Here is a 22,216-nt window from a genome sequence, read left to right on the forward strand (position 1 = left end):
CATTGGCTCAAACAGACAAAGCACTGGAAAGATTGGAAAGACTGATATGATCGATATTGCAGTTTAAGAAGTCATAGCGTCAATATGCAGAACACAAAGTCTCAAAAACTATGAAAAGACCTCCTTCAATGACCACAAAACAACAGTTTATACTATGATGATAAAATAAATAAGAAAAATCTCGTGCATATTCTGGATGTTTTTATTTTATTTTATCTCATAGCTGTAAAAATATAGTCTCAAAATAAATAAATATATGAAATAAATATACTGTATGTCCTTGGAAAGGAAAACTCATAAATAAGAATAAAGATTTCAAAATGTCTGTAAAGGTGTCTTTGTCAGTCCCATCCATTGTTTGACAGCAGTCGGAATTCCTTCACTGGCTTCCATAAGAGCTCCATTACAAAACACACCATCCCACACACAGGACACTGTTATTCTTCTCTTCCTCCTCATGCATTTTGCAGAAAAATCATAGTCTGGATTGATTTCAAAGGGTACTTCACCCATGCCATCACAACAGTCATTTCAGTACATGTGATTATCCCAGCTCTAAGACCCGTTTTACAGAACAAATGTGGCTGCCTTCCAGTGCATGAACTTTTTTTAATGTAAACCAGCCACACTTTATAGTGGATTTTGCATGTAAATTATTTGTTTACTTAGCAGCCACAGTAATGTTGGAATAAAAGGTCGACTCAAAACATCAAAATTGACAAGACACAGCAGTAAAAGGTTACTAGCAGCCAGTGGTTAATCTCAGCTATCAAGTTCACAGCTTTGTCCTTTTGAACATGCAGTCTGGGCAAGCAGATAGTTGGATTTCATTAGTGAAACTTAATAAAAATTTAAAGATCATCCGTTTGGCCACCAGGGCTTTTGCATAGGCTGATAAGGTGAAAATATGTGGAGCCCCAGTAGTCTCTGTCATGGGGCTCTTCACAGGTTCCACAGAAGATCCCTGATGCTGTTCAGTCACATTCCCCAGCCAGTCGGGTTTTCTTTCCTTCCTCCATGCCAGCAGTGGGGAGTGTTGATTTGGTGCACTTTTACGATCCTATTTTTTCCACATAAACAAGATCATCCATCTCCCTTAAGGGGATGACCTCGGGTGCACTTCTGCTTTTAACCTTGCTTTTCACCAGCTAATTCATTCTGCCTCAGCTCTGACCCAGTATGTCTCTGTACAGCTCTGGAACTCTTTCTGGATCTACAGGTCTTGGTAGGAAGTGAGTGAACCTCTGATGCCTCCTTGATCTTGTTCCATCACGGGACGTCCCATCTTTGTTCAAAGCAACAAAATAAAATGAACCTTTCTCTCCATGCCGATAGATGTTAGAGGAGTAGGTGTTGTACCAGTTTTCTTCAAATTGCTCTCTGAAAACACATTCTGCTGACAGCTTCTCCTGCAGAAAGAGAGGACAACAACGGATGAGTTTTAGGGTGCAAAATGTGCCACCTACTGGCTGTGGACATCATTCTTGAAAAACAGAAATATATGTGTGCCAATATGTATCTGTTCAAAGGTGTATACTTACAGAGCCGTACAATTCTCCCTTGCTGTTCATGGCAAGGTAAAGGCCACTGTCCACCCCTTTGATGCTGACGAGTCCCACAGCTAAACTGATGAATTCCAGTATACCTGCAAACACACATTACATTACATTAATTAAACAATCATTAATCAATTAAGCAATCATTAGCATATCTGGCAACATGGAAATATTAAATAGCAATTCATATTTGGTATAATAGAGCACTAGTCTTGCTGACAACGTTTCAGTTTACTAAATTGTGTCTGTTCTCCATACAAATTCGTAGAGTATGTCCATCAAATGCCTCTGACAAGTTAGGTTAGAGTGGTTTCTGGTATGAGGTTACAACCAAATCTCAAATGAAATGAATCAAGTACCAGAGGCGCTACAACCTTGCAGCGATAAATAATCTACTTTTGATGTGCCGCAACCTGCAGCTTTTTATCTTGATAGCTGGAGATAAGTTTGTAAAAGCGTCCAATCTAATCTGAAAGAGGAAACGTGGTAAAAAAAAAAAAAAAAAAGTGCAAATATATAATATCTCAAATGTTGTTCCACCTGGAAATAGCGGCTGCATTCATGATTAGCGTTTGATTAAAGCAGCCTGTATTGGCATGGGTATTTCAAGTCACGACGGCTGTGACTGTAGGAGTGATGCAGCTATTTCCCCGTATGAGTTATAAGTCCTCTGTTATAACTCATGGCCACCTCTATTTTATATATTATTTGGTATACAATCCAGTAAGCTTTTCGCTGCTGTATGCTGATTATCACTATTTCCTCCCCTGTTTAGATTCTGTTTGTATGTGAGTCTGTCAGCGTCTCCACCACAATGATACCTGACAGTGTGTCAATCAGTCTGAAAATTCAAAATAGCTTTTCTATGCTCTTACTACTACTTGTGCTGCCAGAATTCACAGGCTCTGTACCGAATCTGCTGTGGTCTTTCCTGGTGCCCTGCACGGTGCCGTCAGGATGAATCTCCAGGTGGAACCCGGTCCTGCAGTACAGCTGCCTCCGCCTCAGAATCCCCTTCAGATGGCTGAGGTCCGCCAGGCTCCGGGACAGCCTCTCCGCAGACATTAGGTGCTCTTGCTGTTGTCCATGTCCCCCCATTATCAATCCGGTCGCCGAATTGTAGTCCACCGCCCCGGCAGGGGTGAGAATAAACTGAGAGCCAACGGGAGCCGGAACGGCACCAAAGCTGTCCAAAAATCCGTTGGCGAAGCTCCCAACCTCGGCCGCTGCCCCCATCACAGATGACACACCAGATCCTGTTTGCAGCGTAGGAGCTCCAAGTCGAGTTCCAAGTGATGAGTAGAGAGCCTCTATATGAGCAAGTGAGCGAAGGTCAAGCCGAAAGGCGAAGAAAGGGAAAAAGTTGACCGTGCGTGCAGAGAAAATCCCTGTGATCAGACTGGCATCTAATTGAGATTAAACTCCTGCGTTATCTTGATGTTGGATGAGTACGCATCCCCGCTTGCTGCAGCGTGTGTCCCCCGTCTCCTCTCTTCTGCTATTTATCCTTCTTTCCTCTCTTCTATTCTCTCCTCTTCAACTCGGGATACTCCCCCTTTGCTCCTGTGCGCACCAGGGTTTTCCTCTCTCTCTCCCTCTCTTTCTCACCCCCCTCTCTTGCTCTCTTGCTCTCTCTCGCTAAATTCACTTCAGCCTTTTATTTCTTCTCTCAAGTGATACCTCCCCCAGCAGCAGTGTGTAGCGCAGTGAAACCAGTGAAAACCACTCCACATTTATAGCGCACTGCCTCCTATTAACCCCAGGTTGCCTTTTATGCAAATATGGCCCGATCCCCTCTCTTTATGGCTAATTTTTGTTCTCGCTATTCTCCCGTCTCACCTTTGATGTTCAGTCTTAGCGCAGGGGCACGTGAGAGGAAAATTAATAACCACTAATAAAAATTAGCATGACAGGCGTATTTTCCCTTACTTCCCCTCAAGCCACATGAATGTTTCCCTAACTCACAAACGGACAAAATGTCATTTTGCTCGTGGACACTTTAGCAGCAGATTAAACAGATTAAACTGTACAGGTGTTTATAAGAGTTGCTGCGGAGCGCGCGTCTCTGCAACTTGGGTGTGAAATAGTTGTGGAGAGAAAGAAACAGCGTGTGCATGTCAAATAGGCATGAAAGTGATGTTGCCATTATCTTAAATGCTTTACATCTCAGTGCCCCCATTTCGAAATGGCTCAGGTGCAGAGAGAAAGAGGGGCGAGGAAAGCCCCCATTTGCGTAATTTTCGCACTCGAATGTTGATTTATTGCTCCTGTTTTATGTAACCCAGCCGCACATTTACAGCACCCGCACACACAGACACACACAGCCGTACACATGCACCCACACACACCTGTGCAAACGACATCACTTGACTGTCAATCCTTTCATTGATCTTTCCACGATGCTTTGAACAACACTGGAGCTCATATATACCCTTAATTGTGGTCTTACGAGACGAATCAAAGAAACAGAGGCTTCAAAGCGCAGGGATCTTGTAAGGGGATCAGGCAATAACAACCAGAAGACGGGAACGGGAATATACCTGTTTGAACCACACGCTTAGAAAATACCCCGACACTTGACACTGAAGGGCTTGGGGGGGGGGGGGGGGGGGGGGGGGGGTGTAAAATAAGTGCTATTTTGAGAGACAAAAACGGAGTTTGTTGTGGAAACAAATATTTTAGTGATCATAACAATGAACACGCTCCAGTGGGAAACGTTATACTGAGTATATCAGATTAATGTAAAATATCAGTCTACTATACTGAAGTTGACCGTGATCATGGCGGTTTGGTAATAAAAGCCTGTGGATTCCAAAAAGACGCTTTTTCGAAACACCGGCGAAACAGTCCTTTCTTAATTTTTATGGTGCGGCGTCATTTATTTAGCTCTGAATTGCTCAACACTATTTATCCTCTAATACAGACTGTGATTTTATTTAAACCAAGGGCACGAAGCATGGTCTTGTGTTCCAGATCATGGCATTGATTGGGGCAGCAATACAGACACATGGTCGTGCACGCAAACGCACGCGCTCACACTGCCTCCCCTTCCCCTGGGAGTCCCGTTGATAAATGAGTTGAAGGTCCAGAGGTGTTGCTGTGCCATACTCGGGTCATTTTGTACTCATGTCAGGTCTTGCAGCATGACAAAAAGTCATATACCCACACCAATAACACGGGTCTACTTGTCACGCTGCAGGACCTGACATACTTATTAAGTACAAAATGTTTCTTATGACGCCAGTTTTCTGCACTGCCTTTGCACACGTGTGTGTGACAGACAAGTTAGAGGGCATCTATGTGTGTGGCGCGTGTCCTTCTCCCTCTTTCCCTCGGTTCATTAGTATTTATGACCAGCACAAAAAGAACTTTTTTTTTAAAGGGCGACAGGATCAATCGTAATCGCCTCAGGCCGATCTGGTCTAGTATTGGATATCGATTTGGCCTCAGTGAAGACGTCAACTACTACGCCACATCGTCCTGGGAACTGTTCACACAAGGCGCAAGTGATCAGTTCCCAGGACCACATGATTCGCTCCAGTGTAGGTTTTCTTTTACAACGCTGCAAGTGGGACATGGAGGGAAGCCAAGCATATAGGAACATAGCTGTCATGGAGGAGGAGGGTGACGATGATGATGAGGAGGTCCCTAGGGTTATACCCCCACCTCTAACCCCTCACCCACACACACACACACAATACACACACAAAGAAATCACAACCTAATCGAATGCCTGGATAATGGAATAACTGAATAAGTAGCCTAGAGGTTATTAATGCAAGTGGTCTCCAAACTAGGGTCTAGCGAACCCAGGACACGATTCAGAGGGCCCCATGAAAGTGCAGACTTTAATTTCATCATATTTTAATCTTCATAGGTCAGTCAGAAAATGCAGAAGAAAAAAAAAGAAAATCATATTTCTGCAATCTTTCGTGTATAGATAGATTAAAAATAAGTGACCTGCATGCAGATATGGTACTTTGTATCTACCTGAACCCCTATGAATACCTCTATTGTTGTGATCCAGAAAAATATTGAATTTTTTGTGTCAAAGTAAAGATTTGGAGACATTTTACAGCTTTTCAAATTGCAGTTTCATAAAAAAAATGTAACCAGTAAACCAGGAAACTTAATTAGGATTAGTCACCATGCTACATTAATGATGTTTGGGTTGTGAAGAAAATAGAAATCAAAGCAATAATTGAAGCGTTTAATATCAATACTCAGTCTTTTAAATGGTTGATTTCTATCAAGAGGTTTTAGACATTGTTTGATCTGTTTTCAGCTTATGGGCCAAGTGATCCACTGAGCTTCATGTGTGAACAGGTGACAGGCCATCTATTAGACTTCTTCCCTTTATTGTTTTAGCATCAAAGTCATCAGAAAAGCCCCATCAGGTTAACATTAGCCCTACATGTGAGGACTTAAATGAAGAGTTCATCTTTGATATTTGTTTGATATCTGCTCTTTTGGCTCCTTTGATCCATCACTTACAACTGGAAATTCGACACTACATTGACCCTTCGTGAATGACAAAGGCAAAGTGACAAATATCGATATCAATAATATCATTACTCATTTAGAGACACCCCCCCCCCCAAAAAAAAAAAAAATACAATCTCTTTAATTTATTTCAAGATGTGCCCATGCTCACCTGACAAGATACTTAAGATGATACCGTGGAATATGTTTTACTGAGTCGTTTTCTTATTCTTTCCATGTGTGTCACAGTTAGTCTGCCAGCTGCCAGTACCTTATGAAGTAGTACAACTGTCTTTGCACATTTTTAAAATACTTCAGAGTAGTCGTTATATACTTCTATTAGGTTATTGCAGGCCTAACTTCTAAATGAGAAAACGCATATATGTTCTACTTTATTCAATGCCACTTTTCAGACGCACTAATCCGTTTAGAAAATAGAGCTGTCTATATATATTTCACTATATTTCACATGCATTTTAATTTAATATTCAGTATTTTTGATTTTGGTGTAGGCTGTTAATATGGCCTCTTTTATGCGAACTGGATAAGCTTGAGTTTAGCTTCATAATAGTGTATCTCTCTGTGTTTATAATTGACCTTGGTTAAAATTAATCACTCAGCGAAGCATCAAATCCTCCGCGCTGTGCGGGACTTTGTTCTCTGTCATGCCAAGAACAGAAAGGCCGTAAATCTCGCGATGAAATCAGGGAAACGCGATACTTTTGAGCTGCCCTCAAAGTTACAATCACAGCAGCCAAGCAGAAGCTAATACCACGGCAGCAATGGCTGCTTTCCGCAGAGTGGCAGCACTGGCCGGCAAGCTCAACCTCTGGTCGGCGACAAGAAACGAGCTGGTCGGTGGGCAGACGGCCAATGGAAGAAGGACCTGGAGGTGTCTGGCAGCCGGGGTTTGCGTTGCAACGGGTGGCGCCGTACTTTACTTCTACAACGGTTTAATAAGCGGCGGAGGCAGGAAGAGGATAAGGAGGCACAGCATCAACGGTTTGCTCCCGTCCATCCCGACTGTTGAAGCCAAAGAGAAGGTAGGTGGCACAAACTGAGCTGCTGCAGATAACGACAAAACCGAAGCTGCCGCGACACACAACGAGGTGGTTGATTGTTGGTCGAAAATGTGTAACTGCTGACACACGGGGCTCAGTGCTCAAGACTGTGGAAGGACATAGTCGAGAGAAGAGGGAGAGAAGGCAAAGAGCGCTGGGTATTTCCTCGTTTCCTTCCGCTAAGATTAGACACACAGGCCCTGTCAGACAGGCCCACTTCTCTTTCTGTAGCCATGGTGAGCTTGTTTTTTATAGAATTTTTTTTCTGGGGTGGATAAAGTGTGTCACTCATTCCTAGGACGCTCAGTGGAAACAGTTTGCTCACTGCTTGGCTGTTGGGCGATGTGCGCGCGCGCAGATGCAAGAAGGGCGCTCTCCGCTCGAGCTGGTGCTGAAATGACAGCAGGCTCGAGATGTCAATCAGACAGCTTTGTGCAGGTCAGGCAGACAGAAGTTCTCAGAGATTTCCATGAAAATAATAAAGTCATACATTAAAGGTTTGATACAATAAAACAATTTTAAAAACCCCACCATACTATAATTCAAAGTTCTAAAAGTTAAAGTTATCTCTGTAAATCATAGCACATTACAAAAAATATATATATTATAGTATTGAGTATAATTGTTGATTCACTCAAATGTAAAGCACTATAATAACTCATTTGTGATATTAGTATTAATAACTATGAGCCATATGATATCAGTAATTTCTATCTGAAACAAAGGTGTAGGAAGTACAACTTGAAGTGACTCATGTATACTTAAAGCATCAGTTATGCTAGGATGACCCACAATATAGATAAGGCAATATACAATTTGTTGTATATAAGCTGGCCAAGATATCAACACATTATTAAAACATGTAGTTGTTTTAAATGGATTTCCTTGCCATGCTTAATTACAGTCCTTCCATCCACTCATTTATCCATTTTCTTTTGATTGACCAGTTCAGGTACGTGGGGGGGCTGGAGCATATCCCAGTTGTCATATATTGAGAGGTGGGGTACACCTTGGATAGGCTGTTTTTGCAGGGCGAACACAGAGAGCCAGACAGCCGCATTCAGGTGGTCAGTTTAGAATAACCAGTTAATCCTAAGCATGACTTTAGACTTGCAAACTCCACACAGAAAGGCCCATAGGCTGGGTTTGAACCTAGGATTTTCTTGCTAGTGAGACAATGTTAACAAACCTCTGCCTCCTTCATTACAGTACTACATTAAATCTAATCTAAATCTATAAACCATAATGTATATGCACCTTCCCAGAAATGTAACTACACATTGCAGAAATGCAAACTTCAGCAAATGTGATAGTGTGTCTATGTGTCTATTTGGAAACAATATCCAGCATATCCACAGTATAATGAAAGAAATATGTTGTGTTGTATTTTTCATTAGCTTTTTCATTATGCTAATAAATGGTAAAATGGCCTGCATTTGTATAGCGCTTTTCTAGTCCCTAAGGACCCCAAAGCGCTACATTCAGTCATCCACCCATTCACACACACATTCACACACTGGCGACGGCAAGCTACATTGTAGCCACAGCTGCCCTGGGGTGCACTGACAGAGGCGAGGCTGCCGGACACTGGCTCCACCGGGCCCTCTGACCACCACCAGTAGGCAAACATGGGGTTAGTACTATACTAATATATTTGGCATGCAGCCAGGAGGCAGCCGGGGATCAAACCACCGACCTTCTGATTAATGGCTGCTCTGCCACCTGAGCTACAGCCACCCCATAAAATAGCTAATATTCTGCTAGTGTTTCAGCTAAAGGCGTTTGTTTCTCCTTTTTCTCAAATTTTATAATGTGAGGGTAGAACAGCACAGATACACCATTACACAGCCATACATGCACACTACAGTGTGGATTGAATGCAATGCTTCAAATGACACTTTGTGGTGGTGATTTTAATAAGAGTAATGTTTTGAGAATTTTTTCTAATCAGGATTTCGTTTATCTGAACATAAAAAAAATTTTTTCCAAATGGGCTGAAATGATATCCTTGGATGTCTGTTAAGTAAGATAACAGAGACTCCCTGCCTTAAGATTTGTTGAACAGTTTTGTTTAAAGTCCATTTTTAGCCAGGCAAAATCATCTACATTTGTTTAGCAATTGTTGCATAGTTAATGATCAAGACTTTTAGCCATGCTTCAGAAGTCAAAAATAGGGCTGCTCGATTATGGCAAAAATGATAATCACGATTATTTTCACTGAAATTGAGATCTCGATTATTTGACGATATTTATTTAACCCTTTAAGACCTACCATAGAAACAAGTCCGCCAGAGCTTATATTATTATTTTTTACATGCTGTAGTGCCATTTTTGGGAGCATTTCAAGTTGCTATACATCAATGCAACTGTTATAGCCCATATTTTAGTAATATGTATGCATTAAGTCCATAGTAATTACATTAATTTCAAAAAAGTGCAATAAACAACAAAAAAATTGAAAATCGTTTTTGTTTTTTTTTACATATATTTCTACTTGGGGAAATTTAAGAGGCTTATCCCTCAAAACTTTAAATACAAAAAAGTTGCAAAAAATAGTTTCCCACCACAGGAAATTTATTTTGAGTGTCTTCATAGTTTTATTTTGGAGATACAGCAATTTTTATATACTGCAGGAAAAACAAAAAACAATCCTATGATGCAAATTTGCAAAGAAAACAGCATGTGCATCAAAACAAACTATTTCCAGCAGTGCAATTCGAGTTCTAAGCATCCCAGCAACTATTCAGAAAAGTATAGAGTCAAACATGACTTATAAAAACACCAGTATAGGCTTTTAAGGCCTACAAGTAAAAAACTACATTTTCCGCCAAAATGACGTCACTTCCGGTTTCGGACAGGAAATGGCGGACATGCGATAGTTTGCGTTGACATCTTTTTCATTGTGGGAAGTGTTACGAACAGCTGATCGGATCGGCAAAGCCTGTTTCTGGAATATTATGTTTTTGTTCCTGCAAGCGCTTTTTATGCAATTTTTGCAAAGCTTTATGTGGAAGGAAACCGTGACCGAGGACAAGCTGATGGCATAAGATGTAAGTACAACTCCTCCGGTTTCATATGCAAAACAAATTATTGCGCTAGCTTACGCGGTTCCGGTTCTACGGGGATTTAAAGGGTTAACAATAACAATGTATTGAATAATGACTTTAAAAAATAATGTAAAATAGTGTGCAAATACTGATAACAGTGCAAATGTTTGCAATATAAAAAATAAATGAAAAATGTAAACATCTATGCTTAGTGAACTTTGCAGTGTTGCTCTGTGGTGCAGCTATGACACCGTAGCAAAGTTTACACACTATGTCTACTTGATCCACGTCTGACTCCGCGAACCCATAATGTTTCCACACCACTGAAGTTTTTTTTTTACCTCTCTTTTCAACCAACGGCAGTCACTCTCCTCTCCAAATAACTTCTGCTTAGCTTTCCGAGCTTCCCTCGGGTCCTCTTAATTGTTGTGATGCGTGTTCAAAATGCAGAGAGGTGCGCTCGATTTGCCACACGGAGCAGCGCGAGAGTAAAGCACGAGGGAGGGGCTAATAATCGGCTCAGTCATTTTTAATGATCGTTGAAAGCCCAGATCGTAATTGTGATTAAAATTCGATTAATTGAGCGGCCCTAGTCAAAAAGCAATACTGAGCATGAAAAAATACTTTCTAAGGCTTTCTGAAGGTCTTTCAAAGTTTTTCTTTGGACATTGGCTACTTTTTCACTCATTTTCAGTCCAGGCCTTCTACTTGATCATTTTCAGAATTAGGATATAATTATTTCAAGCATAAAAAGAGGACCTAAATCAAGGGGTGTACTAGTGTTGTGTCCACACATAACAGGCAAATTAGCATAGACCTATTTTAAATTGTATTTTTAGTCTTATTGTCACTAGGAACCTGCCGTAAAAACACATAGCTTGTTGCAATTCCTTTAATTGAAAATATTAAAAAGCACCAACGATAACAAAGTATAACAGGCATAAAATTATACTTTTACACCAAAAGGTGATTCTCAAAGACCTGTTAGCAGAAAACTAAGCATATCTCACTATTTATGCAGTGCATCCTTAGCAGGCCTAAAATGGCAGGCCTAAAAAAACTATCAACAAAAGTTGAACAATATCTGATATTTATTAAAAAATCATACATTAAAACATTTCCAAAGACCCGATGCAAGACCTGAGAGATGCATCTAGTATCTCGATAATCTGTCTACTGCTTGCCAAAGCCCCATTAGAAAAGGTCTTAATGGAAGGGTGGCTGTCAAGAAGCCATTCTTAAGGAAGAGAAACAAGGAGAAAAGGGTGAGGTATTAAAATCATCTGGAAAGCATTTGAATGGCAATGGCGTCATTTATTCATCATCACAATGATCACAAATGCACTGTGAATCCAGTGAAGCATACCTTGATAGAAAAACACACAGTAAAACACTATCAGTCATGGATTGGCCTCCCCAGAGTCCAGACCTGAATATTATTAATGTAGTGGAGCCACCAATATCCAAAAAAGCTTTCAAATGTCCCTCAGAAAGCTTGCCTAAGATAGTATTGCCTTTCCAGCTTATGAGAATGTACAAACTCTGTTTTTGCCTTATATCCCACGCTTCCATGTTAGCATGTTTCAATGAATCATTGCAACTATTTAATTTTCCTACAAATTGGTTCTTTGCTAAGTTGTCTGTTGTGTGCAAACACGATACTGGTTCATCCCTTAAGTTAGGTGCTCTTCTAATGCAACAAAAAAAAAATTGAAAATGGTCAGGTAGAAGGCCTGGACTGAAAATTAATTTAAAAGCAGAGTGAAAAAGCAAAGAAAGGCATTGAAAGACCTTCAGAAAATCTGGAGAAGAACTGCTCACAACTTTTGAAAAAGATAAAGGAAAGCCTGGCTCCTTGGAAGCAAAATATAAAGAAATGGAGGGTGGCTTAAGACTTTTGCACATAATTGGCTATAGATACAAACTGCATTTAGTAGCTCATTGAAGTGGACAGTAGCTCAGTGGCACCATTTGCATATCTATCCAGATTGCAAATGTAAAATTATGTCTTCTCAGCCAGCAATGTTGCTTCTTTAGGCTACGTCCACACCAATGCGTTTTCGTTTGAAAACGCATCATTTTCTCTCCGTTTTGACACTGAGGCTACGTCCACACGTACACGGGTATTTTTGAAAACAGAGATTTTCCGTTAAAAAATAATCCCGTCCACACATAAACGCAGAAATGAAGGAAAACGCTGCTAGGAACATGCCAAAGCAACAGGTGGCGATATATTCCTAACCGTGTAGAAATGTTGGCCAATCAGAAGTCTAGAAGCCTCGGTAGGAAATAGTAAACAAAGCTGGGGCGTAGAAGCAGAACCAAGTCGTATGTGTGGAAGAACAGTAACTGTGTGTGTATGTGTAAGAATTTAAACACTGCAGACAGTACAATTAACAGTAACAGTATTGTAGAAATTCATTGCACCGAAACAATAACGTGGCGCACAGTGTGACATCAAAAAGGCGCACACCTTTGACGCTGCGTTTTCTCAGTTTTTCTCGTCCACAGTAAATGCAAAAACTGAGTTTTCGAAAATATCCACCCTGGCAGGCATTTTTAGAAATCTTCGTTTTCAGTGACCGAAAACGCAGTTTACGTGTGGACGAAAGGTGCAAACGCATAGAAAAATCTGCGTGTTCAAAAATACCCGGGTACGTGTGGACGTAGCCTGAGATGGCGTTTTCCCCAAGGAAAAACGCAGCAATTTGAAAACGCTCTCGAAAACGAATACATTTGAAGACGATGCGTTTGCGTCGCAGTGTGGACAGGGAAAACGGAGACTTTCTAGAAGGGTGACACATTTTAGTCATGTGATGCATCATGTGACCAATTAAACAATGATAGCGGAGGGCATTATACAGCAGTTGTTTTGTTTGCTCTCAATTTTGACAGCCCTATTAAAGATTAATATCAGTTTGTACATGCTCCAGATAGCTTTTCTTCAAATTATTTAATTCTTACTCGCTTTTGCAACTTTGCACTTTTGTGTTACTCGCAGCAACAACGTCACCTCATTGTGAGTCCATTTAAAAAACTCGTTGCTTTTCCTCAACCTTTTGCCGCCACGTTTCAACGATTCAAAGTAAATAAACGGCTGACAGAAATGAGGCAGGCCGAATCTTCTTGCGCTTCACACACGCTCAGTACTGGAACGTAAGTGTTTTCGGCCGTTTCAATGTGGACGCACAACTCTGTGAAAACAGCTGAAAACGCTAGTGTGGATGTGGAGCGTTTTCAGACGAAAACGCCGTTTTTTTAGTGTTTTGAGAGTTGGGGGTGTGGGTGTGGGGTGGGGAAGGGGGGCATTTTAGAAGATGCAGACATAAATTTTACTTTACTGGGGAAGGAAATGGAATCTGAATAATTTGCCTCAAAAAGTTGGATGACTCATCTGTAGTGACTGAACCTCACTGCAGCTATTCTGGTAAAAGAAAGCCACAGAGGCAGAGAAAAATATGGGGCAGTTGAGACTTGTGCTGAATGGGTATGGGATATATGTTCACACGATCATTTGGCTCTTAAAGGGTTCAGAAGTGTAAGGGTGAGTTCACTGGTGGCACAGAGGGTTTATCAAAGAATGTTTGAGATAGTATTTTTTAACATATGAAGAAGTATACCTGCAGACAAAGTTAATACGTGTAAAACTGGTGGATTACCCCTTTACAAAACCAATGTCTATTTAAAATAACCAATTAATATAAAAAATGACTTCTAGCAAAAGTTTAAATGCTAAGCCTGAGTTTTCTAGGTCATAAGAAAGAAATTAAAACCGTCCTATCAAAAATATAAACTAGAAAAGGAAGCTGCACACCTATTACATTGTATCTGACAAAAGAAGCTCCTACCAGTGTAATGTGTTACACTGTTTCCTGCCTGGCTGTAAGTGCCTTGAAGGTGTCTCAGATGGAGAAAAACAAACAAATATAGATCCCAAAATTACAAGCAAGTACATAACCATTAGAGCTGGGCGATAGAACGATAACGATATGTATCGCAATATAACTTTTACTCGATAGAGAAATTAAGCTATCGCGATAGACCTCGCCGCTCTTGTCCTCTTAAAATAAAAATAAAAAAATAAAAATAAAAAAAAAAGGTCAGCCAATCCAAACTAAGTAGCGCAGAGCCGAACCAATCACAGCCGCAGCGTCACGTCGCGTGACTTGTTACGTACAGCACAAGTGCCAAGCCGCACGTGTGTTTGTTTGGGAAGCAGCCAGCGGGTAATGGAGCCAGCGCCTAATGGAGGAAATGAGTGTGCCGACTAGAAAAATCAACCGAGCGTGACTGAAGAGAAAACAGATGATGGTTCCAACGCCGGAGAGATTGTCGAACGGAAGAGCCATAGAAGTTCCGTAGTGTGAAGGTATTTCGGCTATTTCAAGTCTGACAAAAAACAGAGTAGCATGCACTGTAAATTGTGCCGAAAGCAAGTCTGGAAATACAATAAACTGGTGCATGCGTCACACTGCGCGCCACGTTATTGTTTCGGTGAAATGAATTTCTACAATACTGTTACTGTTAATTCTACTCTCTGCAGTGTTTAAATGCTTACATATACACACAGTTACTGTCCGTCCACACATACGACTCGGTTCTGCTTCTATGCCCCAGCTTTGTTTACTTTTTCCCACCGAGGCTTCTAGACTTCTGATTGGCCAACATTTCTGCACGGTTAGGAATCTAGCTCCACCTGCTGCTTTGGCATGTTCCTAGCAGCGTTTTTCTTCATTTCTGCCTTTATGTGTGGACGGGATTATTTTTTTAAAACGAAAACGGAAAATCTCCGTTTTCAAAAATACCCGTGTACGTGTGGACGTAGCCTCAGTCTCTGACTGGAAGCGCTAATTCGTCATTCGGCTTTTGTCAGACTAAAGTAACTGTTAAAACTGTTTGAAAAGCTCAGCTATACAACAAGGAGAGATTGAGAATTTCCTTTTAGTTCTCAGTTTATTTGATATTGACAAAAGTTAGTCAGTTTTGTCTGTTCTTCTGTAAAACAAACTAAGATTTATTTTTAGAATTAATATTTTGTTTCTAAGTGGAATTGACAATTTAGTAGTCTGTTTCGTTTGTTCTATTTTGAAACTTAAACGCTTTAGCGGCTGCCTTTTGTGTAGTTTGCAATATTTGCCTTTATTTATCTGAAAAAGTCTCATGTTCCTTAAGTACATCTACCCTGTTGAACTTATTATGGGAAATAAATATTTAAATAAAAACAAGCTGCTGATTATTTCACATTTTACTTGTGAGCAACGGCACATTTAAATCTTACAAATATAGTTATTTGGCTTATATCGTGATAGATATCGTTATCGCCTGAAATGAAAAAAACATATCGTGATATGAAAAAATCTCATATCGCCCAGCTCTAATAACCATCCAAGGGTACACAAAGCCTGTTGAGATACAGTCTATCTTTTACAAAGGTCAAAGACAAGAAGTAACCTGAAATTTAAGAACAAACCAGAAAGAGGCACAGGTCAGGCTGCTCACTTGAAATCACAGCTGCTACAAATTACAAGCTTTGACTTGTGAAACAGTTGCCATAATCAGCCGTGTTGTGGTTGTAGCTGGAGACTGGGATGGACCAATCACAGATGGCAATTGGACGACAAAGAACAGGTTCAGGCACCAAAGCAGAGCAGCACACACTAATAGTTAACCACACATGGGAGGGAGCCCAGCAACCTGGAGTGGTAATACACCTTATATATAAAAGGGTTTATGTACCCTAAATGGTACTGTAAATGACAGAATGGTGCAGAATAGTGACATTAAAATAATAATGGTAGTGGTGCTTTTCCACATGTGCAAACAGTCCTATGCTTTCATTTGTATTGTTGCTTCACTGTGTTTAGACTCAGAGAGAACAAAATAGTTGTTGACCTGCAAAAGCCACTTTTTTCGTTCAAAAAAATGTTTATGGATCAATAAGTCAACTGATGAAGAATCACACCTATAAGCAGAATTGATACTGGGATTTTTGGATAAAATATCATCATTATTCATCCAAAAGTTTAGCAGACAGTGACAGTTTTAAGCGTGAAACTGAGCAGAAGGGTTACAGAGCTGCAGCTGCGAAGGGAACACACAACGTTGCCCGAGGGGAAAACACCTGGAGCATCTGCTGAGCAGTTGTGAAAAGACAACAGAAAGTTTTAGTTGTAGTCAAGACACAAAGCAGTGAGCCACACTGAATCTACTTTCTAATCTCTGTAATTTAATTGGTTTTTCTTACATTTCTTTTTCATGTTGTGCAGCATGGCATGTGAACCTAGCTGCCTTTGCAAAACTTTCTAAACTTCATTCATTAGTGAGAGTTAAAGCCATGGGTGCCTATGCTCTTACTTTTGAGTGGGGTGCATTCCCATGAAGCCAAGCACTGATCTCCAATTCACGCTTTCAAAAGCCCCCCTTGGTGCAGGCATCATCAAAGCTTTATGAATGAATCTGTATGCTCATTAGCATGTTAGCTGAGCGGAACCGAAACCACTGTGTGCTGGGGCCTGCAGCTAAACAGGTTTAAATATGGAAGCCTCTCTGTTAATTATACAGTTTCACGCAGTATAGTCGGTTGGTGTAGAAGCTCTCCTACTCTGCAGCTAATCAAGTTGAAGCACTGGCTGCTTGCAGAGAGCGAGAGAGAGAGTGAGAGACAGATGCTAATCAAGTAGAAAGTAGTGACAAAGTATTTTTGTGCATGTGTGCCCATTTTCCCATTACTGCACTGTGCCAGCGGCGCTCGCTCTATTTATAACCACAGGGAGCTAAATGGAGAGAGTTGATGCCAAGAATAGATGAGTTTCCTCATTATAGAAATTGCTTTGTGTGCACAGAAATCTGTCACAGGTCGCATTCACATTATGTCCACTGTGACACAAGTGGAACATTAATTGCTTATCCCTGATTTTAATCACTTAATATGAGAATTAGGATAGTTATTTAACAGTATAAGTGGAATGCATATACTTTGTTTTGTTGTTTTTCTTTTCTTTATTATGGGTTTTCTCTGCAGGCACGTCCATTTGACTTTGAGGATGGAGATGTGTACATGTCTTCCCATGAACATCGTTTCCGCTTGTTCAGCTCAGTGGAGTATGAAGGACAGCTGTACATGACCCCACAAAACTTCATCGAGTCGGTTACCATGAGTGAACCGAGAAGTACGTATGAAAAAATAGCTTGTTTTCTGTTGTTCTCAAAATTGTGTCTCCTTAAGACAAAAATATTTGGGGCTTATTTTATCTGCTTAATCTGCATATATGACATGTACCCAGACTACTTGACTGCTTCATTTAAATCAATCATTTAACACAAATTTATATTCTGCTTTTGATGGGACGTGTATATATCTCAGCACTGCAAAGGATTGCTTTCACAGGGGAACTACCAGAAAATGCAGTTTGTAAATTTCTCCCCTCCTCAACCAAGATCCAAGGAGGAGGGAAGTTTATTTAACCAAGAACTGAATGTCTTGAGAATATCTTTTACAGGGGTGTTAAGCATGAACCTAAATTGTCCTGAGGCAGCAGTGGTCACCACTAAACCATCGTGCTGCTGGCTATTTCTATGAAACACATAACCAAACAATATCATCAGCTGTATCTTCACAGTCTCTCCTATATCCTATTATTGAATATTATTAACTCCATGGTCTTGGACTGTAGCTGGTAGACCTAGTTCTGCTCTGCAGTCTCAGTGAACTCTGCATAGTGGCACATGAACCATTTGTCCACCTGGTTCAGGTTAGGGTGGCTTCCAGATCTCTGGTGCAAAACAAGGTCTACTCATGCAGTCCAAAATGGTGGAGTTGGAATCTGTCCAACCACGGCCGAGACTGAGCAAACAAGCTGGCCAGTGAGTCTTCCCGTAGGGAAAACACAGGAAGGGGGCAGGGCTAGCTGGTTGTCCACAAATAAATTAGTTCTGTCAGAGTGCTAAAAATAAAGATGGAAAATGTGCAGAAAAAATGCTAAAATCAGTCACCACTGTAAACTTCTATGCTTCTTTTGCCATTAAAAACTTTTATTTATATAAATACAACTCGAAGTGCTTTGCAATTCAGCTGCAAGGATAATTAAATGTTTTAAAGAAAATCTATAACAGACAGACTTAAAGACTTGTCAGTTAAAGGTTAGATTGAACAGCTGAGTTTGAATGTTCACAGAAAGTTATCCACCAATCAGTAGGTCTGCTATTTAAAAGCAGCGTTCCACCTTTTTGTAATAGCTAACACTGACATCTAAAGAGGCTTTCTGTCATATTTTGAAACATTTTAATTTAGTTATGCACATGATTAATTGACTTAAATGTTGCTGCTCTTGCTAATCGGTGCTAGAAGTACAAGTCGATTAAATGAATCATTCATTTTTAATGAATGAACATGCCAGCTGGGTCTAAAGTCTTATGCAGCTACTCTACACAAGCCTAGATGGCAGCGCCTCTCTCTTTTCAATGAGAAATTGTAAATATGAAAAGTAAGACAAATGACTTCCTTACAAATCGTTTCTTCAAATGGCTCTTAAGTACACATAGTGTTTGATAAGGTAAAATAGCAACCTCAGAGGTTCCTGGGATTCATGGAGAAACATAAAATGATAGGAAGTCTATAGTGTAGGACGGGGAAAAGCTAATTTATACTTCAAGAATTTAAGATATAAATTACATTTAAATTTAAGCAAGATTTGATTGGATACTTGAACCCTTTGTTTTTATAATTTAATTGACAGTGAATACCTCATGTTTACTGATCCCTGTTTGGTGGTTGATTTTAAATATTACATATGTATTTCAGTGCCAGGTATACAATTTTTTGCCATCTCTTAAAAAACTTTAAAAATATGGTTTTAAAACACATCTTTGTAATTTCTGTTGGCCCACTGTCATTTGTAACAGATTAGCCCTGGCTGGCTTCTTCAAAGCAGGTGGCTTTAAAGCTATTGTTTAGTCTGTGGTTAATGTTAGTCAGACACACACATTCCATTTGCTCTCATGTACCCTTTCTCTTACCCTGCAAATATCTAATCTGGAGAATCATCTTAAAATTTTCCTGTGCGACCACTGCTTTAAGTATCTCTTCACATGTGGAAGTTATCACAAACAAAAAGCTGCTATTTATTTATTTAATGGCTATATAATTGCGTTGCGTGCAAACTGTGCACCTGTATGTGTGTGTTTACATCTAGCCTTGGCTCGCTGACATACGATACAGCCGCACATGCCCTCTCGGCAGCTGACATCCTCGAATGGCCCCTTTGAAGTTGAATTAGATGAACTTTGTTGTATAAAACAGAACAAAAGTAGTATGTGCTTTTACAGGGACATTCCACATACTACAAAGACAAGCACAGGGCACTTGAGATGGTACAAATGGGCCTGTGATGATGACAGTGTATATAAAATGAGTGTGCCTGTGTGTGTGTGTGTTGTGACTGTACCTGGCACATTAAGACCCATTTCTAGATCACACAGATGCTATCTGACTGAGCCCACCCAAACTCTCTTCTCCTCTTTCCCTTCTTCTTCTCTTCTCTTTTGTCTCGTTTCCCTGGCAGGCAAGAGGCCCTGGAGGTCCCTGACAAAACAGGTGGGAAACACACTCTAACTGTTTTTCGTGCTCCTCTATATTGCAGACAGACATCTGTTGCATGTTACATCTAAATCAGTATACACTGCAAAGTTTAAAACCTATTTTCCTAGTATTTGTCATGAGTTTCTGCATACAAATGTCATGATTCCTCATACGTATGTATTGCAGATTATCTCTAAGTTCAGCAATAATCAGGTTTACTAATTTAAAATCCAAATGTAAAAATGTAAGTGCATTAAAGAAATACTGTATGCAAAATACTGAGGCTCTGAAAATTTCATACAGCACAAACAGGATCTTTAGCTTTATTTAAACTGTAGATCATACCATTGAATGTGAAAATACAGGATATCGCCACATCAGTACTCACCTGGTTATAATCTCAGTACCCTGTGCAGTTTTCATGTTGCACACCCTCCCACACTCATGAAAGCTATGGCTTGCTGTTTGGCTGGCACTGGACAATGGTCACTTAATGCAGGTCTCCTGTGTCTTGCGGGCTATAAAAGCCGGCCCAGGTGAACCACTCAGTCTCTCTCTTCCACTCCACCTGACATCAACTTATTAGCAATCTTTGTGTCTCGGTTAGGTTATGTATAATAAATTATTTTATATCTACGTGAGCTTCTTGTGTGAAATCCCTTTTTCTCACCTTCTTTGAGCCAGTTTGTGACACAGTTTACATTAAGTTTTATTCATATAAACTGTATATAAAATCAGCCACTTTTTAAAAGTCTTGTGTTGAAGGGTTGCATTATTGTGATCCTAATTTTTTAAATTTGATAACATCCATCAAATCTGAAAGGGAACCTGAGGATGCTACACATGCCCGTAATACAGTATCTTATTAATAACAAGATGGCTACATTCTGAAGCATAACTTGTTTAATCTTTTGTTTAACGTAAAATCAGACCATAAAATAGATTTTGAAAAGAATTTGAACATTTAAACAGTGATTTTAGACACAAGTAATTTTTACATTCTTTAGATGAATGCTCAATCATCCAGGTAAGTAAATCTCCAAAAGTTGATTCTGTTTTTTTTTTTCTAAACACTGTGTTTCTGTGACTTTTGAACCCCAAAACACACTGCGCCAAAAATTGGTCCACCCCAAGGATCGGGTGCCCCGACACAAACACAGTAACATAGTGTACGCTGTTAAGTGCCAGGACGATTGCCAGGATTTATACATTGGGGAAACCAAACAACTTCTGGCAAAGCGGATGGCACAACACAGAAGAGCTACCTCGTCAGGCCAGGACTCTGCAGTCTATTCACACCTACAGGCCAGTGGACACTCTTTCAATGGAGGGGGGCCTAAGGGTACATCTTTCACCATCTTACAATGCTGTGATTGCAGCCATTCCCCAACTCTCTGTGAATGGTACTGGTGGCCATTGATCAGTGGGCTTCGATCAGTGGTTGTTGATCAATGGTCATGAGAATTTGCATAATTAAGATGAAGGAACTGACCTCCCATTTTCCCTTCAGTGGGCTGGTTTTGGTCATTATGCAAATGAACTGGGGATTGGGGAAACCTGCAGTCAGCTGAGACTGAAGAACTTGGATGAGTGACGAAACGTTTCTCCCACTGAAAACACTACGTCCAGATAAACAGAATCAACTTTTGGAGGTTTTTACATTTTTGTTAAGTGTTGTAACTTCTTTTTAAGAATCCATAAGGAAATTCTTGTGCTGCTGGAGTGTGAAATCTAAGAAAAATGCAGACTCCACTCAAATCCTAATTCACAGCACCACAAATGGTCAAAACCTCCACAGGCTACTTTTGGTACTTTATTTTTTCTTTCTTCAAAGCAGTCTTTGTGTCAATTAAAAAATATATATATACATACATTCCTTTCTATACAAGTCATATAAAATACCACATTAATAACAATACTAAAATAGTTGGCCTGCCAAGCTTTTTTTTTCCTTCTTTCCACGGCATGCTAACCTTTCCTGTTTGCGCTGGATCGGTGTGTGTAAAAGTTGAAGTTTGAAGTTAGAGGTCTGTGTTTTTAGAGTTTATCTTACCTTTTTATTGTGTGTTTGTATGTGTCTGTAAGGAGCTGGAGAAGATCCTATCAGACACTCCTCCCGTGTGGAGAGGATCCTCCAAACTATTTCGTAACCTGAGAGAACGAGGTCAGAGAGCGTACACACACACACACACGCACACACGCACATACACACAAAACAGGAGCAAAATACCTTTTCACTAAATAAAAAAAGGAACACACATGCACTGTACACAAAACCCATTGACACTGTTTTCTCTTTTAATTGTTATCAGAGCACATAAGTAGGAGTGTAAGAGTCAGATAATAACAAGGTCAGTGAATGTCAGTCAAATAGGACTCGGTTTATATGATGAGTAAACATGGTAAAGTATTTAAGTTTCTTCAGCTTTCAAGTTGTTAAAGATTATTTAAAATACTGAACAATTGTTTGCTGATACACTGTCAGAGAATTTA

The 22,216-nt window shown here is 40.2% G+C and overlaps 2 protein-coding genes across 6 annotated transcripts in view; one reads left to right on the plus strand and one right to left on the minus strand.

Annotated features, from left to right (window-relative positions):
- Window positions 1–200: 200 nt before the first annotated feature.
- On the minus strand, window positions 201–3,037 carry fgf20a (fibroblast growth factor 20a). Its single transcript, XM_004539173.3, has 3 exons — window positions 2,468–3,037; window positions 1,542–1,645; window positions 201–1,409 (listed from the first exon to the last, which is right to left on the minus strand). Exons 1-3 carry the CDS (start codon window positions 2,790–2,792, stop codon window positions 1,164–1,166), a joined length of 675 nt encoding a protein of 224 aa, XP_004539230.1. The 5' UTR covers window positions 2,793–3,037; the 3' UTR covers window positions 201–1,163.
- A 3,720-nt stretch (window positions 3,038–6,757) lies between these two features.
- micu3a (mitochondrial calcium uptake family, member 3a) overlaps window positions 6,758–22,216 on the plus strand; it is a 45,014-nt gene continuing 29,555 nt past the window's right edge. For 3 of the 5 annotated variants that reach the window (XM_012917592.4, XM_012917593.4, XM_076885081.1), the window contains exons 1-4: window positions 6,758–7,081; window positions 17,168–17,315; window positions 19,707–19,738; window positions 21,809–21,887. In XM_012917592.4, coding sequence (XP_012773046.3) covers window positions 6,821–7,081; window positions 17,168–17,315; window positions 19,707–19,738; window positions 21,809–21,887 — 520 coding nt within the window. In that variant the 5' untranslated portion in view covers window positions 6,758–6,820. The remainder of the gene's footprint in view (window positions 7,082–17,167; window positions 17,316–19,706; window positions 19,739–21,808; window positions 21,888–22,216) is intronic. The other 2 variants (XM_012917596.4, XM_012917598.4) reach the window with 1 other exon arrangement.

This window comes from Maylandia zebra, linkage group LG6 (assembly GCF_041146795.1).
Source record: "Maylandia zebra isolate NMK-2024a linkage group LG6, Mzebra_GT3a, whole genome shotgun sequence".
NCBI classification, from domain to species: domain Eukaryota; kingdom Metazoa; phylum Chordata; class Actinopteri; order Cichliformes; family Cichlidae; genus Maylandia; species Maylandia zebra.